This window comes from Rhodnius prolixus, unplaced genomic scaffold (assembly GCF_049639745.1).
Source record: "Rhodnius prolixus isolate KJV_2025 unplaced genomic scaffold, Rpr scaffold_12, whole genome shotgun sequence".
NCBI lineage: Eukaryota > Metazoa > Arthropoda > Insecta > Hemiptera > Reduviidae > Rhodnius > Rhodnius prolixus.
Window position 1 is genome coordinate 12309438 of NW_027411635.1, and position 13682 is coordinate 12323119.

General features: G+C 32.0%; 2 protein-coding genes across 2 annotated transcripts; one reads left to right on the top strand and one right to left on the bottom strand.

Moving 5' to 3' along the window:
* The first annotated feature begins 166 nt into the window (after window positions 1-166).
* LOC141461883 (sn-1-specific diacylglycerol lipase ABHD11-like) lies at window positions 167-5551 on the top strand. Its single transcript, XM_074143309.1, has 6 exons — window positions 167-371; window positions 474-621; window positions 2641-2814; window positions 3634-3807; window positions 3904-4094; window positions 4892-5551. Exons 1-6 carry the CDS (start codon window positions 265-267, stop codon window positions 5031-5033), a joined length of 936 nt encoding a protein of 311 aa, XP_073999410.1. The 5' UTR covers window positions 167-264; the 3' UTR covers window positions 5034-5551.
* Window positions 5552-9051: 3500 nt separating this feature from the next.
* Sras (Ras converting CAAX endopeptidase Sras) lies at window positions 9052-12481 on the bottom strand. The gene is made up of 6 exons (XM_074143310.1): window positions 12235-12481; window positions 11671-11776; window positions 11447-11591; window positions 10848-11015; window positions 10691-10759; window positions 9052-9954 (listed from the first exon to the last, which is right to left on the bottom strand). Exons 1-6 carry the CDS (start codon window positions 12345-12347, stop codon window positions 9662-9664), a joined length of 894 nt encoding a protein of 297 aa, XP_073999411.1. The 5' UTR covers window positions 12348-12481; the 3' UTR covers window positions 9052-9661.
* Window positions 12482-13682: the final 1201 nt, after the last annotated feature.

The window sequence follows — 13682 nt, forward strand, 5'->3', positions numbered from 1 at the left end:
TTTTAAGATTATTACCAAAAATTCAGTATAAAAAGAACAAATTTGAATTAAATATTAATCACTAAATACTATTTATTATTTTGATTTGTTAGTAGGAGTGAGATAATTTCTTCTATACATTATAATTTGGCACCTTTTGACCAGTCTTAAAGATAACAGTAAGCATTAAGCAATTCATAACCTTTGATATGGAGGTTAAATTTAACTCCTCTCTCACCCACTACAGAGCTCATGACATTAAGTAGAGTGTAATTTGTCGAAATAATGTTGGGGAACAACTTTAGACACATTTACGTGTCTCATTTCAAAGATGCTACCGCGCCACTTATACAATTGAAGACATCACTCTCCTCTGTAGCTTCTTTGCCAACGTAATTCACTATTTCACAATTTGATCCTCTGCCTCACAATAACGAACCCAATTATTGGGTTCATGTCACTAATTGTTTTACTGTATTTTTCTTTTATTGTAGGTCCAGTGCAATTCAAATGTCTTTCACAAAGTACGAAACGGATACAGGAGACGAGAAAGTTCCACTACTTATTATGCACGGATTGTTTGGTTCAAAAAGTAATTGGAACTCTATGTCAAAAGCATTTTTGAAACAACTCAACAGAAATGTATTTTATCCAAGTATTTATTTTTTTCTTTTTAAATTAAGAGTTTCAGTTTGCTGTAGCCAATATCTGGTGTGCACACGCTAGCTTCGATTGCGTTTCATAATATATTTATTGGTTAACGTTTTGACAATTGTCTCTTTAAACTTAAGACTTTATAATTAGTTAGGTGGTTTCAATGGTATGAAGCCATGATTAGATTTGCCAAGCTTCCGAATTAATCTTTTTTTACTATATGGTCAATTGTCTCAAGGATCAAACTTAAATATCTGTTTAATATAATATTAAAATAATATATTTTTTTTTTCTTTTACTGGTTCAAATCGTAATGACGAAAGTGAAACAAAAGACGTCCAATCAGCGGATTTCGCCCATAACTTTTGTATGGGAAGTTATAATAGCATCAAAAATGGATACAAAAATTTGTTTTCCACGATTTTTAGTTTTTGGAAAATCCTCTTCACACATACCCACGCACCTTGCGCTAAAAACACCCATTTCGTGTTAAGGTCTCCTGAACCAAATCGAAATTTGACACGATTGCCATTCACAAAAAAAAAAATATTTACCTTGAGATACTTTGCGAAACTTAGTGCATGATGTCCCTTGAAATTCAGTCACTTTAGTTTTCCTCCATTTGCTCTTGAATGTATTTTTCGGAAATACACACTCTAACGAAGACGTCAAAGTGAAGAAGTGAAGATACATATTTATCACTTAACAAATCCACAAGCCGTTTTATAAAAAACAATACATCTTTTATAACTTATCACTCTCATCTGTGACCTAGGACCTACTGATCGCTTGCGTCAAATTTAATCGTCCTGCACACATTCACTGTTTAGTCAACTGACTAAACATATTTACAAAAGATGTGTATTATTTATTTACATTTAAAATTTGCTCCTATCTAGCAATAACATAGTTAACACAATTCAGAATTACGAAAACAAAGATTTTTTTTTACTAATATAACTTTATTTATATTTCTCTTAAAGTTAAATTTAAATCTTATAGTCCAGTGACAGGTTTTAATAAATTAAAAAAATGGCATAAAAATAATGAATAAATAACAAAACACGAAAAATCTGGTAGGAGCAATCACAGAACTTTCTCTTACAATTTATTAGAAAGAGATGAAAATTGCAATTATAAGAACTACAACTAATATTTCTTCTATAAAGTTTTTTAATAATTTTCATCTTATTTTCAAAAATCCTGGCAAAACCCGAAGTATCTGGCAAAAAAGAAGTAGAAAAATGTAATTAGAATGAGGGCCGCTATTCAGATATGTCGCATAACAAACTTAACCTTCTCAAATAAAATAACTACGCCCAGTAGTGAACCCAGGGTTCACGAGATATTTTGATTGATGTCTTTCAAACCTCAGCAACCAGCTCCCTAAATTCAATGAATTCTGAAAAAGATACAAATCCACTGTACTAATAGATGTGGTTAGTGTTCAAGTTTGAGAGTTTATTTTTATTTGATTTTATTATTTTTTAAACAGTAAATTTATTTTTTATAAATATTATTAAAATTGACTTCTTAGAAGAAAACTAAACTAATTAAAACCAAATTCTTCTGGAAAAATGTTTCAAATAAAAGAGATACACCTACAAGTGAATAGTGTATGTTTAAAGTTTTAAAAAAGTCGATGGAGCTGTTTTTAAGAAGATGGGAAGATGGGGAAACAACAAACAATTAGCTGAAAAAGTCGATATATTGCAATTACATTCCCCTTTTGAGTAGCACTGTCCTCAGCTAAACTGGCAAACTCACAGACCATTTTGTATAAACCACTTTTACGTGTTCAGAACACCAAGAAACATGTATTTTTAGTAAAAACTCAAAATTAGTAGGTAATCTGCACGAATACAACGTTTTCTCTGATGTAAATAAAATCAAATTTAAATTTTCCGCGTTTTTTCTTTTTTGAATTTTGCCGATCCCACTTGGTGACCCATTTATTACAGTAACAAAAAAAATAAACTTGAAAATAATTTTTCATGTTTTTTTTAGATAATAGCAATGGATGCTCGCAATCATGGCGAAAGTAGACACACTAATGAATTTTCTTACCATCATCTGGTGGTGGATATAAATAGGTTTTTCGAGGACTACAAGTTGCGCCAGGCCAGTTTGTTGGGGCACAGCATGGGCGGCCGAGCCATGATGTTGTTTGCACTGAACTATGTAGGTAAATTAAATGAATTCTGTCCTTGTAAGTGAATCGAACTGTTTCTCTAACTAAACAAGTCCAATGACTTAAAACTTATTAGTAACTTATTTCATTATAAGCACGATTAATATTTCACTGGAAATAGCGTTAATATTGAAATCGAAAGGGATGTTCCCCTTAATCAGCGAACTGCAAAGTGTTGATTTTTTAGAGTAATAATAGTAGTGTAGAAGGAATGACATGTTCAGGTCGCCGATCATATGAATATTGGTCGTGGGAAGTTGTCAAAACATCCAAGTAATTGTGCACTTGCTGCAAAACTGGCGGTGTCTAATAACGCCGTAAGCCGCCATCTCTCAAAAAACGGAGATGCTGAATGATGCTAGATGCACTTATACCACAATAGTCCGCCCGGATAATGGAAACTTGCTAGCTTCAAAATAAATAAATAATATATATATATATATCAAATATTTGTGAATATATCACATACGATACAAGTGTATATATCATATACATATAAATATATATGGAATGAGAAGTTGATTTACTGGCAAAATCCAGAGACATGTGATCAAAGGTGTTTCCAATTGGTGCTAGAGCGGAAAAATCTGCGTTTTCCGTTCATGCTCACAATTCAGCTTGCTGAAGATGTGTTGTGCGCATGAGTTTCGCATTATTGTTTTTTGTTTTAGCTCCCATTTTAATTTTATTATACTGGAAAGCTTTTTTTTTTTTTTGGCATTGGTGCTACTGTTTACTCAGGAAAAATTATGTACTAAGTACAAGCTTCTTCAGAAGGAAAAGTTGAAATCTTGCTAATTTTGTTTTAGCCTGAAAAAGTAGAGAAACTGATTATAGTAGACATTTCACCATATCCTTCAAGTAAAAGAATGCACGGCATGAAGGTTTATTTCGATGCATTAAAGGGAGTAAAGTTACCTAACGATTTAACGATGCCCGAGGCTAGAAAACAAGCTGACCAACAGCTTAGTCAGTCGATTGCAGTAAGTCCCAATGTTTTTGTTACTAAGTAGAATTCATTACTTAAAAAAAAAAAAAAAAAAAAAAATTGTGCATAAACGAATGTGTAAGTTTTCTAGGATGGCGATATAAGGCAGTTTCTACTAACAAATCTAATTAAAAAGAATAATGGCGATTATGGATGGAGGGTAAATCTAGATACCTTGTCGGTCAAATTTGACAGCGCGATCGTAGATTTTCCTCAGAATATAAATTTGATCTGTACTAAGCCAACGCTTTTTATTGGAGGAACTAAGTCAGACTATTTAAGGTCAGATTTTTTTTTATTTTCGAAAAATGTTGAATGCTTTAACTTAAAAAAGTGCATCCCTGTAGCTATTTGATTAGTTTACTGCCCACAAACCGTAACATAACTTTAATAGTATTCAGTTTTCAATTCTCTTACTTCCTGCTAGATACAGCTGTGTGTATATAACCTTTTGTCAGTTAAATTTTTTCTTTAACGTGGAGTTGTAAAATGCAGCTAATTTGTGTAGTATAATTTAAATAAATTTGTATAGATAGTAATATAAATTCGGCCAAGTAGCCGAACAAGTCCCATAGGTTGCTTTTTATATATAAGTATTTTGATTATAAAGCAGATACATATTTAGATATTACGTCGTAAAGCACGTTTGCTGCATCCACTGATTATTCGCCAATTGTAACAAGTAGGTTTATGGCGTAAGAGGGTTTCTTCTGATGTTCTCTGCCACAGCTCATAGTGGCGTTTCCGTACGATTGAAGAAGTTTCTGGTATTTGCTAATGGTATTACTAACGTACAGTTAATTGCCAGAATGTTGTGATCGAGAACGTAAGCAGCTGATTTGGCTTCCTTATAAAAAAAAAATATTGCAGTAACACAATTTTATAAACCTCCTCAGCTCAATTCATACTAGTTAGCATTTAAGTTTGCAGTGCTTGCTTAAAGGTGCGAATTAAGTAACGATAAATTCAATCAAATCTTGTAATCCCTAACTGAACCTTTGTTTCCACATTTATAATAGCACTAGATATTTCAGCTATTTTCTTTTTCATTTATGTATAATATTGATTTTTATTTCTAGACCTTCAGATGAAAGCGGTATCATCAACCTGTTCCCTGCAGCGAAATTTATTTACCTGGATAGTGGACATTGGGTTCATGCTGAAAAACCACAAGAATTTATATCAGTGGTCTCTGACTTTATTAACAGTCCTAGGAGTTAAAAAAAAAAAAAAAATGAAGTCTTTATAAAACCTTAAAGACCATTTTTAGTGTGAAAGGAATGCTTCTGAGAGAGCGTTAGTGTTAGTAACTGATCTAAACAATGTAATTTATATTTCATATTTTCTGTAAAAAAAATAAATGTCCTTATGATGACAAAATTGTACTATTTAAAATTAGACCAAAAAGTAATTGTTTCTTTACCCTTATATTCAAATTTCAACCGAATAATTCTTTGGAAGAACCCTTAGGCTTTGGTTTTATATAAGTATATAAAGCGTCACTATACGCAAAATTTGATAGAATATATTTTAAATTATAAAATACATTAACAGCCTAGGATAAATCGGACACGGTTGAAAAAAATTTCTTAATAATGAATAAGATATGGTCTAATGTATGCAGTAGATTATCAGAATCAGCAGTAAAAGCTTTTGCTGCAAATTCAACTAATTAAAAAAAGTTGCATGCAATAGATAAACAAAAACCATTTGTTAATATAATACTTTTAGATCCAGAAGTTTTTTTTTTTTAAAACCAGTAAAATACCTTTAATTTTGCAGATAATTGTATCAAAACAAAATAATATGTATAGCAACACTATTAAATACACACGGTAACACTACTACACTATTGAGTGTAAACTTAACATTATCTAAATTATGTTTAGAAAATACAAAAGATACGGTTGTGATCTATCGGTGATTAATAAAAGGAATAGTTCAATCCCTAGGTATTAAGTTACCTAAATGTGTATTTAATTTTGGAAATACCCTTAAAAAATAATTAAAAATGTGATAGGTCTACAGTGGTGGATAATATCGTTGATTTTATTCGTCTTAACATGCATGTTAATTGTAAACAGCAAAAGTGTGAGGCGGAAACAAAAGTGGAAACCTAATCCAACTGATTAATCCACCTCTGATGTTGGATGAAAATCCAACACCGATCAGGTATACAATTAACACGCGTGCTACGAAGGATTAAACCATCGATATTAAGGAGTAAGATTATTTTTGTATTCCAGGTAATTAAGATAGTAATTATAATAGGCACGTAAAAATGCATTTTTAAAGAGCCATGCATTTTATTCCCCCCAAAAAGGTAGTAAAGCCTTATAAACATTCCGAGTTAAAAAGACGTAAAAATACTGCATCCAAAAAATCATTAATGCGTAATTCCGTATATCTAAATTGATTTTTTTTTAAAAAGTTTATAACCACTGGAATTAAGGAGATCAATAGGATTACTTTTATGCAACTCAATTTATACCATGGAATTAATAAACTGTACAAAAATTATGACTTCTTTTAATTACAAAACTAGTTTACATGAAAGAAGGTTTATAAACCTACATAAATAACAATGTAAATTTTTGTTTGTTCAATTATTATAAATATTAAAAATACAATGAATTAAACTGATTAGTAAACTTGCTAAATTAATAATAAAATCATATTAAGAATTAAGAACCAAGTTTAGCCAGTAATGCCTGAGTAGTATTATCACAACTATTAAAAAAAAAAAAAAAAACTAAGTGATAAAACTAATAAATATAAATATATTTACATCTGTAATATATAATCTGTAACATGATGCAGATGCATAACATTTAATATTTCGAGTAACAACCTCTGTATGTTGGAAGTTTACTTTTGAATTAGAATATGATTCTGACGCTAAGTTTAACATTCAACGTTTAGAATTAATTGGCAATAAAATGCATGTTTTATGTGGCCATCTTTTAATCTGTTACTTCACAGTTATTTGTGAAAAGCATTTCTTTACTTTGAGCGTGAAAAAAAATGATTTGAAGGTGTCAATTAATAATAAACATGGGTGTTTTTTAAAGCGCGTCAACAGCAAAAGCCATTGGCGCCAATTGGAAACTATGATTTGGCTTGAAATTCACTGATTAAATTGGGGTTAATTATTCTGGCCGATAATTGATGAAATAACGAGAGAGCTAGAGAGTCTAATAAATTCCAAAGAACAAATCCAAACAAAACCATTAATTTAATTAAAGCAGAAAATACAAAGTTTTTCTAAATGTATCATCAATTTCGCACTAATGGTTTAAAAAAGAAAATTGTTTAAAGATTTCTGTAATAATTAAAATCATAAAATTCATTTACTACTACTTCTTTCATAACACTGCAGGAAATTTTTATGTTTTTCTGTGGGTGTTTCATACCTACAACGTGACTTAGGTATATCAAAAAATAACCCGTAGGAAAAAATATAAATTGTCATTTTTAAAAAAATAAATTATACATCGAAAATGAAATAATAAAATTTTTTCCTTTAAAATAAAAAAAAATTGCATGGAAGTTTGATTTGCGATATCAGACGCAATAAGTAATTTTTATTCTCACCAATACTTTCAACTCAATTTACCTTAATACCTAATACAATACCCTGTGGTAAGCTAGCAGTGGGCTCGCGCGAGCCTATTGTTAAATTTTAAAGTTGATATATAGTTTTGAGACAGTTTTGTTAAAGGCTACCTGAGAGAGAGTAAATTTTGGTATTATTTTGTATAAGACTTTCAACTGAAACGAGTTCGCTTTCTGTATTTTTTTTTTTTAACAGCAGTTAAATCAGCACTTCTTTCGGACAAAAAAAGTTCAGTCAAGTCGAGCCCGAAGTTGAGAGCTGGAAAAGTGTGTTCCTCGATTATTTTTTTATTTTTTTTAATAGCTCCACTCCACAAGGTCATTCAAACAAAAGATGATGGAATTCATTCCCGGAAGTTTATCAAGGAGAAGCAATTTGTCAGCTCGAACGTAGGACTCAACTCAGTGAGGACTAAGGTTAAGAGTGTAATCGTGACGAAGATACAACTCAACCAGATTGCTGGTGTTTGATCACATTCAACCACTTAGAACTATGAAACTTTTTTTTTTTTTACATTCACATAATTAAATCTTAAAGTTTAATTTTATTTCATTTTGTTTGGATTCTTCATTTTTTTTTAAATCTAGTTAAGCTTGGGCTAATATTAATCATTATTTGTACTTCTTCACCTTGATATTATTTTTTTATACGATTTAAATTGTAAAGGAGCTACTATTTAAGAACAGCCTCATTACTTCAGAATGCAATGGTTGCTAAGGAGCTTGAGTAGTGGACTCAGATTTTATAAATCATGTTCAATCCCAGCTGTGTATTTTTTAAATTTTTAAAAAATATAGTAAAATAATTTTTAATATCTAATACCGTTATTTTCTAATTTCGTAAGCGCTTTCTCTTAATTCCTTTTGTTCCTACTTTCAGTTAAATCATTTCAGTTAAATTTTCTCTTTTTTCTTTAATCCACTCCCTTCTCCAATGAACGCTGGCGAACACTATTATGCATTGATTGTAGAGAGCGTAACAGAAGGGAGACTGTTGTAACTCATGTACAGCAGAAATGACTCATATGTTACAGACACACTCTACTTATGACTGATGATAGATGACATGTGAATTACTTGGGATAACTACCGCTGTTCAATATGAGCGAACCCACTGATGAAATTTTCGTACCTCACCACCTCTGTTTGAACCTCCACTTAAACAAATTAGGTATAATATGAGTATGTGTATGAACCCTCACACAACTTTCACTTATACAGTTGATTACTATTAATATTATTCAAGAATAATATCCATTTTTACTAATATAGAACTCTAGTCAGAAGTCTAATTTTCCCTCTAACAGAAGATTTTAATGGAAAAACTTTACACATAAAAGTATCGGGCTCATATAAATTATTTAATGTAGAGGAAATCCAAGTAATTTCAAGAAAAAAAATTATATATTACAGAGGCAACTACCAATAAGCTGATTTTGAGCAAAGTATACACGTTCTGTAGTGTTTTTTTAGTAATATTGAGCTCACAAACAGATAAATACCCACATGTTGTAGGCCAATTTATGTTCGTTATCAAGACCTTCTATTGTGGAATCTGATTAGCATACCTCTCTAGTCCTATTGGTTTACAGGGGTAAGTTTCTATTCTCAGAAGAGTGGCCGGTTTTGTTAGTACACCAATAGGAGTAAAGTCGCGCGAGTAGCTAACAAGATACATGGTTGGATTGCAATACTGGACACTATCTTAAGATTTTATTCGTTATAGACTGCTGTATTTATTATACTGACTAGTTCCGGATTTTCATCCATATTCAGTTTTATGTAGAGAATTTAGACAGATTTAAAACGTTTCTAATAATATTTTTCATTTGTCTCTGGTCTAGCGTCTCCATTCACTATTTCTGCGACATGTCTCTAATAAGAGAAAGTAATACAGAAGAGAAATAAGATTTGTACATTAGTGGTCTGCTTGGAGAAGTAGGTTAATTAGAGCGTTGTTTAATAGACCACTGCCAGTCTACAATTAACTAATTGAACTAAATCACTAACTGAATGAGCCTGGTATTTAAGTAAAAATGCCAGGTATCTCGTTTTTTATTTTTATTTATTTATAAAATTAATACTTTAAACCAATCCGAAACACCTAACTTTTTCTAAACTTTTGTTAGAGTAAATTTCTTATTCTTAAGTTAGTCGAAATTGCGAAACAACAAACGGGGTAACCAATTACAGACTCGCAGAAATAAATCCAAAAAATTCATATAAGTTGAATGCTAACTGTAACAGAACATTAATGTTGGTTCAGTCTTCCAATAGATATTGTTACTATACCAGGATGGGTTGGTGAGTGGAGTCAGCAACAGGCACCAGCTAATCAATCCAACCACGCAGATGCCTAAGGTTAGGGTTCGTTTCGGTTCGTTGTATTTAATCACTTCAGAAAAATCTGGAAAGCCCATGTGATTGCAGAAGGCGTGCACTATAAACGGTGCTACGAAGTGTCCAGTGCGCAGAAACAGATAAGCAGAATAGGCTCCAAATATTGTCGTGTACAGCACCTGAAAACCTGAATAATTCATGTAAATATAATAGGGTGATGTTATTGTCATTATTATTATTATTATTGTTTTAAATTGTTTCAATTTATTACAACTGAATAATATTCTTCAAACTCTAGAAGCCGAACCTCGAAACTAAAAGCTGCAATTTATCTACTAGTTTTGGCCATTAATGGTGCATATTTTTTCTGGTTACAAAGTGTACTTGTAAACACTTAAATTCATGCTTTATTTGTATTTAATCTTAATTTAAGAAGTCGTATTATCTAAAGTCAAAGTGAAACTAATTTTACTTTCACTTTACTCCGAACAAGCTTCAGAAAACTGAATGAGTTTCCAATTCTTCATGAATGCACTACATGTCTTTACACCCTATGAATTAATTTTGGACGAAATGAATAAATTCATTTCAATTCGTTTTCTTCATACAATTCTTTTTGCAACGTCACAATTCTAAAATATCCTCCTAAACCTTAAGTTATAATTTAGACAATTTAATCTACAGTTCGTCAATGAATATGAAAATTGAAAGAATTCAGCAAGCGTTCGAACGGAACCCACAAAAGTTTACACTATCCACAAGTCAAAAGTACATTTTTGTTAGGCCCAGCTATTAGAGAAGGTTAGAAAAACATACAGAACCTTGCGCTAAGGGAGTGGGGGTCCGTCTTTTAAATTTTACCATGAACTGGGAATTAATGAAATAGTCCCTCTACAGTTTAATTAATAGTTTTTACTAAGTACCTGATAATAGTAGTGCTGACTTCAAATCAAATCCAGACTTAAGACGTTCATATATATGATGAATGTGAGCTGGAAAAATATGTTAAAATTTTATGTCAATTAATGATGTAACTTATCATTTAATTTCAATTTTTACCAAAGATTAACATAAACTCACCAACTCCAAAGAAGACTGGACAAATAAATACAGCGTTGTGGGGTCGGAAGCAAGATACTAGAAGTGGGATCATACATGCTCTGAACGTTAGTTCTTCAGACAGTGGAGCCACAATGTGATCTCTTAACCAATGTATATTTTTCAAATTATTTATCCAATACATAGGCTCTGATAATTAAAAATAGCAATAAATACATGTTCTTGTATCAAAACATGTAGTAAGTAGTCTTAAGTGATTGAGGATGTGGAGAGAGATAATCTTACGATTTACTCCGCAAACAGGGCTGTTAGGGCGGGGCAAAGTCTGGGCCCGCGCAAGAGCATATGTTTTGCTGCTGAATTATAAAGTATTATAATTCAACAGCAAAACTAAATTTTAGAACTGTTATAAATTTAAAATTTTGCAAAAATACAACGAAAGTAAGGGCTAGTATCAATCATGATGGAAAATCAACAAAATAAAATAAAAAAGACCTGCCCGCACTGCTGCCACTGTTCGTTTTGTCTCTGAATGGAGTAAGTCCTCCTAATGGTTGAACATTAAGTACTTACTTATTTTTTATTATTATCAGTAGAGTCCTGTATCAAAAAAAAGTTACCTGAATAAAGCATCCACGTCCCACTCTGTTTCTGAATGGCAAGAGGACCAAGGAACAGAATCATCGTGAGCATTAATGGTACGGTACAGGCCATCAGCAAGCCAGCTGTTCGTAGGCCAAGTAACTCCCACAGGTTGTACTGAGACTAAAAAATGTTTTCATGTGTACAGTTTTAACAGTGTATTAATAAAAGAATCAACTTCAATAATTAGAAAATGACATACTTCATTACCGTAACGGCTACATGAGAATGACAACACAAATAACGGTGATACCAACGCCACCAACAATACACTGAGAAATCTTCTTTTCACCGTTGAGGGATGATCTCTACGGAATACCAAAATGTGGAAATCAATCAAATGAACTATTCACTTTGTCAAACATGTAAGCATCCTTTATAAAATGCAGACCTTGGCCCGCCCACTAACTGCAGAAAAGTGGTAAGTTGAATACCATAGCCACCTCTCCTACAATAACATTACCAGTGCCCAAAGAATTCACAATTACAAATGATCAAAAAATACAAATTCTCCTGAACTGTAAAATATTCTTAAAAAGAACCTTTCCTTTTCTACCTAAGATTCCTTTTTAACATGATTGTTAAATCCCTCATCCTAAGAAAAGTTCCCTACTTTATAGAAAATGTTTTAATAATTGTTTGAATTTGAATAAGTAAGATGTATCTAGTTTCCAGAATTATTTCTCTATTCAAAATAAAAAGACAAGCACTAGCGCCAATAATAAATTCCGGACAGTTGAAAACCAAATTAAAATAATTGTATTACCTGTGATATCTACTGGTGGTCTTCCACACATAGAGACTGGAGACATACGTTAATGACAGTGCGCCGCAACCAAGTATCGAGTAGGCACAATTACTGAGATACGGATTATTCATACTAACAAAATGTATTCAATAACACTAAATATCTAATAAACGAAGTTCCATTCGTACATAAAACAGGTGCACTGTCTTCTTCCATTCTCATTCTCAATTACTCATTCGTAGATCACAACTACGTATCGATTCTGAAAACATCTGTCAAACAGTCAGATCCACTTTAATAACCATCGATTTTAAAAAAATCACACTATTATAAAAACTATTTTGATTCCAATAAATATCATTGTGGAAAATTTCACTGAGTAATTAGGTATAAAATTACTTTTTCTTTTAACGACAAAGAAAAGTTAAGTCTAACAGTATTCCCCCCCCAAAAAACCTAGCAATTTTAGGAGCCGGGGCCAATTGTAGAATATTATATCAATTTCAGGGCAAGTGGGTTAGTTCTTCTCCAAAGATCATTGCGTCTCTGAGGGTATCCCAACTTAATAACTCACACACTACTTAAACAGAAGCCTTCAACTTTCATATAATATATTTAGGATCTGCAGAGGTATATGTGCAACTTCGCGGACACTCAAGCAATGTCCAAGTCTAAATCATCCCGCTAACAAATTATGTGCTTCATAGTTGCCTAAAATTAATGATCGCTAATAATGAAGAGAACCAAGTAGATTTTTTTTTTGCAGTATATTTGCTTTATAATCACTTCTAATCTAATCACTGCTGAAAAATTGGTTATGGTCGGGGCCGATGAACATACTTAAACAACATCTGAGGTCATTGGCAACCAGAGCATTTTTTAGTTCATTGCTGGCCTCTAGATAGTGTTTTCATTACAGACAACTGTCCATCACCGGACAGGGAGCTGTAAAAAGCTCTTAGAAAGAAAAAATCTGAGAGCCAGTAGACGGATTTGAACGCGTAGCGAATCCATATACGCTATCCACTGAGCTAATCCCTTCCCTGTTTCGATTTTTTTTTTTTAGACCACTGATCCAATGAAATCCGCTCCTTTCGCACCCCTCTGTCTTTTATTGAACCTGCTTCTGAGATGCAAATGAACTAAAAGCGATTTACCTCACTCAACTGTTATATTTCTCGCAGGATTTGATTAGATTATGACTCTGCAGCTTGTCACACTGCAGAAAGTAGAGCGAGAGAAGAGTAGTTGTTCACTTACCAACCAACTCCTTCATCATCCAACACGAAGCGTTATCTCTGCACTAACTGCCGGACTAACTGGATGATTAGAGGTGGAATATTTGCCTGGTTACTAATGTAAATTTATTTTCATCAATGTTTTTTTTTCATAAATTTTCATTTTCATAAATGTTCATTGAATCAACTCAAGCAAAAGAAATGTAAAAAGATTATTTTAATATTAAC